Source organism: Cottoperca gobio, chromosome 14, assembly GCF_900634415.1.
Source record: "Cottoperca gobio chromosome 14, fCotGob3.1, whole genome shotgun sequence".
Classification (NCBI taxonomy): Eukaryota; Metazoa; Chordata; class Actinopteri; order Perciformes; family Bovichtidae; genus Cottoperca; species Cottoperca gobio.
Window position 1 is genome coordinate 15,932,044 of NC_041368.1, and position 3,276 is coordinate 15,935,319.

Sequence of the window (3,276 nt, forward strand, 5' to 3'; positions counted from 1 at the left end):
CTGTGATTTCTCTGTCTCACTTACCTTCTTCTGACTGTCTGTCTGTCTGTCTTTCTGTCTTCGTCCCTCCAGCGTTGAGTTTACGGTCGGAGACATGCCGATAGAAAACTTTAGGATGATCGAGAGACATTATTTCAGAGAGAAGCTGCTCAAGAGTTTTGACTTTGAGTTTGGCTTCTGCATGCCCAGCAGCAAGAACACCTGTGAACACATCTACGAATTCCCTCCTCTGTCTGAAGACATCAGTAAGTTTATGTTTTCTTTGCTTCATAAGTCATTTGGAACAAATACTTGATTATCAAAACAGCTGAACAAATACTTGTTTAGGCTCCGATGACATTTTTAGAGTCCTAAGGAGGTAAAAGTATTCCCTTAGTTTAGGGCTTAAGAGAGGTAGAGATCTGCACCTCTGATCCTTCTTTGACTAATGCACACCTCATTTCAGCAGATATTAGTACTACTTGTGCATTTTTGAGTTATCGCCCGCAGGCTTTATTCTGTTCATTTGGTTGCTTTTCATTGAAACCACCTTCATACACCTTTCCTTAATCCTTATTGTTTTCATTGTGAAGGCACTTGTGAGATTTAAAAAATGTTTTATGTGATTAATTACTGGTTCTCTTCCCGATCTGCTGAAATCAGGGGAATCAGTGGATGAAGCATTGCAAAATGAAGAAAGTGATTAAAATTCATCCTGTAGGGAACATGAATGTATGTAACAAATTTCATGTCAATCCCAAAGTTGTTGAAACATTTCACTCAAAACTACAAATGTGAACTAGGGGAGTCAGAGGATCTCCAAAGTCAGTTGTCTGGGGAACATAAATGCCAAGTGTCATGGCAATCAAACAAATGGTTGTCAAGGTATTTCTGTCAAAGTAGTGGACCGACATTCCCATCTGCCATGCTTCTTTAAAAACAAATTGTGGTATTTGGGTATCTAAAAGGTGAAATAAGACAGCCCAGTCTTTTGTTTTTTGTGGGCTACCTCGGTCAAAAAACATTGGATTCAACAAGCAATTCAAATGTGGCTCCCCTTCTTATGTCCTAGGCAGGCTCATTAGCATAAACCGGGTTGGGAACCAGTGCTCTAACAGCAGTGATGTTTTTTTCTCGGCCCACAGTCAGAGAGATGGTCCTGCACCCGTACGAGACGCAGTCCGACAGCTTCTACTTTGTGGACAATAAGCTGGTGATGCACAACAAGGCGGACTACTCGTACAACGGCGGGACGTAAAGACGACACCCTGACGCGAGAGACAGGTGGATGTGCGGACTGACCCGAGGGGCGATCAGAGTACACTGGTGGGGTTAACATCCCGCAATCCAGTAGTCCCTCTCTCTTTATTTCTCTCTTTGTCTATCTCTTTCTCCTGCTGAGAGAAAGCCATCCAGAAACGCGTGTGTGTGTGTGTGAGTGTGTGTGTGTGTGTGTGTGTGTGTGTGTGTGTGTGTCTGTGTGTGTGTGTGTGTGTGTGTGTGTGTGTGTGTGAGCACGTATACATTTGGCAAGGCCTAAAAGAAAGACACACACACAGTTCACAGCTTAGTGTGGCGTCGCTGTAACAATGTGTTTTTGTAACATGATAAACCAGCAAGTAAGCAACTTTTTAGGAAATATCAGATGTTTTTTGCTCTCTAGCCACGTCATGTGAAATGAAAAAAGAAAACAACTTCAAATATTGATAGAAATTATTTTTTTCATCCATGTATGTTAGTGTTTAGGAACAAATATTGCATCTAAAAGGTGTGTTTTTAGGGCTTATGTAACAGTTTTGGGGGGGAATTATTTCTCAAGATTCAGTGCGTGAGTGTGTGTGTGTCTCTAAGTGTGTCAGTTTGAAGCATGATTACTGGTCTGGTAAAAAATATATAATTTAAATGTCAATAATGTGATAATCTGGTTTTTAAAAGCCAAATAGATTTCTAAAACCTTTTTGCACATACACATTAAGCAGTGGTGCATCAGACCTGTTTCCTGTTTCTTTCTCCCTTTGCATTTCTTTCTCGAGTCGTGTGACATGTGTTAGCCGTAGGGCGTATATGTTCATTGTCTTTGCTCAAAGCACAACATCTCTAAAGAGCCAGTAAATAGAAAACTTGTAAAGATGAGCTGATCTGATATGACCATAAATGTACTTTGTCATCCGTGTACCAGTTGTACTTTTCCAGACCATAAGGAAGTTGTTATAAAGAAGAAAAAGAAAACATGCATTTGTAAATGTTGATGTTTTTCAGTCGGATTTGTGTTGCGAAAAGTAAGAAGATTGGGGGAGTGTAACAGAAATCACCCTTAAATCTCATGTATTTTTGTTTGTGCGCAATCTAATCTCTGTTTCTGTGGCCATTGTTTTTGAACTGTTATCTAATTTCTGCCTCTTATACATTTCTGTCTCATTGTTTTCAGACACATTCCAGTGAGTAAGGACCTGAGTGTGTTAATCTTGTTATTTGAGGGCATTTATCTCAGAGAATCAGTAACTGAACTCTCTTGCGACGCCTCTAAATTGTAATTTGCACACTTTCTCTCTGTCTGTGCCGATACACAACCTGACTCAAATTGTATCTCAAATAGTTCTCTATTTTCAGCCTATCTGCACATACTGTCTGATATAAAGCACTTGAAAGTCATTTTGGTTTCTGTGTTTTCAGTGATTCGTCAGTAAAAGTGTGTTCAAAGAAACGCTGAAAAGTATTTGCAAATACTACTTGAGCCAGGTCTGTCAGAAGAGCAGCCAGTTTAAAGGAAATTACTTGAATGCACCTTTTTGTGTGTTCAGATCAAAATTTAAAAAGTGAAGTGGAGATATGGCTCAAAGTGAAATATGGGTGACTTTGATTTTTTGGTTTTGCACAAGATGCTGATGATGTTACAGGGAATACAGAAGAAGAAATAGAAAGGAGAGGACTAAGATTAGACTCTGTTTGTTAATCGGAGATAAAACAGATTGACTTGAATGTTATGTCAAACAAAAGCAACACATATATAGATCAGATTTATTTACGACTGACTGTGACTCATGTACAAATTATTTTGAACTGATGTAAAGTTTTTATGATTCAAATGTCGGTATGACTGAACAGAAGTAAAATAAATAAAGATGTACGGGACTTTTTGAAATATCACAGCGTCCTGACTTATTGTGGGTGTCAGAGAGTTCACACTTTGTTCACATGATGATGCTTTTTATTTTCAGAATACAAACAGCATAAATGTGGAAAAACACATGACTCTGCTGGGACGTCCTGTCTCTCTCTACGTATTCAGTTTATTAC

The 3,276-nt window shown here is 39.0% G+C and overlaps 1 protein-coding gene across 5 annotated transcripts in view; it reads left to right on the plus strand.

Moving 5' to 3' along the window:
• Nucleotides 1-2,188, plus strand: part of LOC115018428 (protein unc-119 homolog A-like) — a 16,553-nt gene extending 14,365 nt beyond the window's left edge. For all 5 annotated transcript variants that reach the window (XM_029447345.1, XM_029447343.1, XM_029447344.1 and 2 more), the window contains 2 exons: nucleotides 73-245; nucleotides 1,125-2,188. In XM_029447345.1, the coding sequence (XP_029303205.1) occupies nucleotides 73-245; nucleotides 1,125-1,237 (286 nt within the window). In that variant the 3' untranslated portion in view covers nucleotides 1,238-2,188. The remainder of the gene's footprint in view (nucleotides 1-72; nucleotides 246-1,124) is intronic.
• Nucleotides 2,189-3,276: the final 1,088 nt, after the last annotated feature.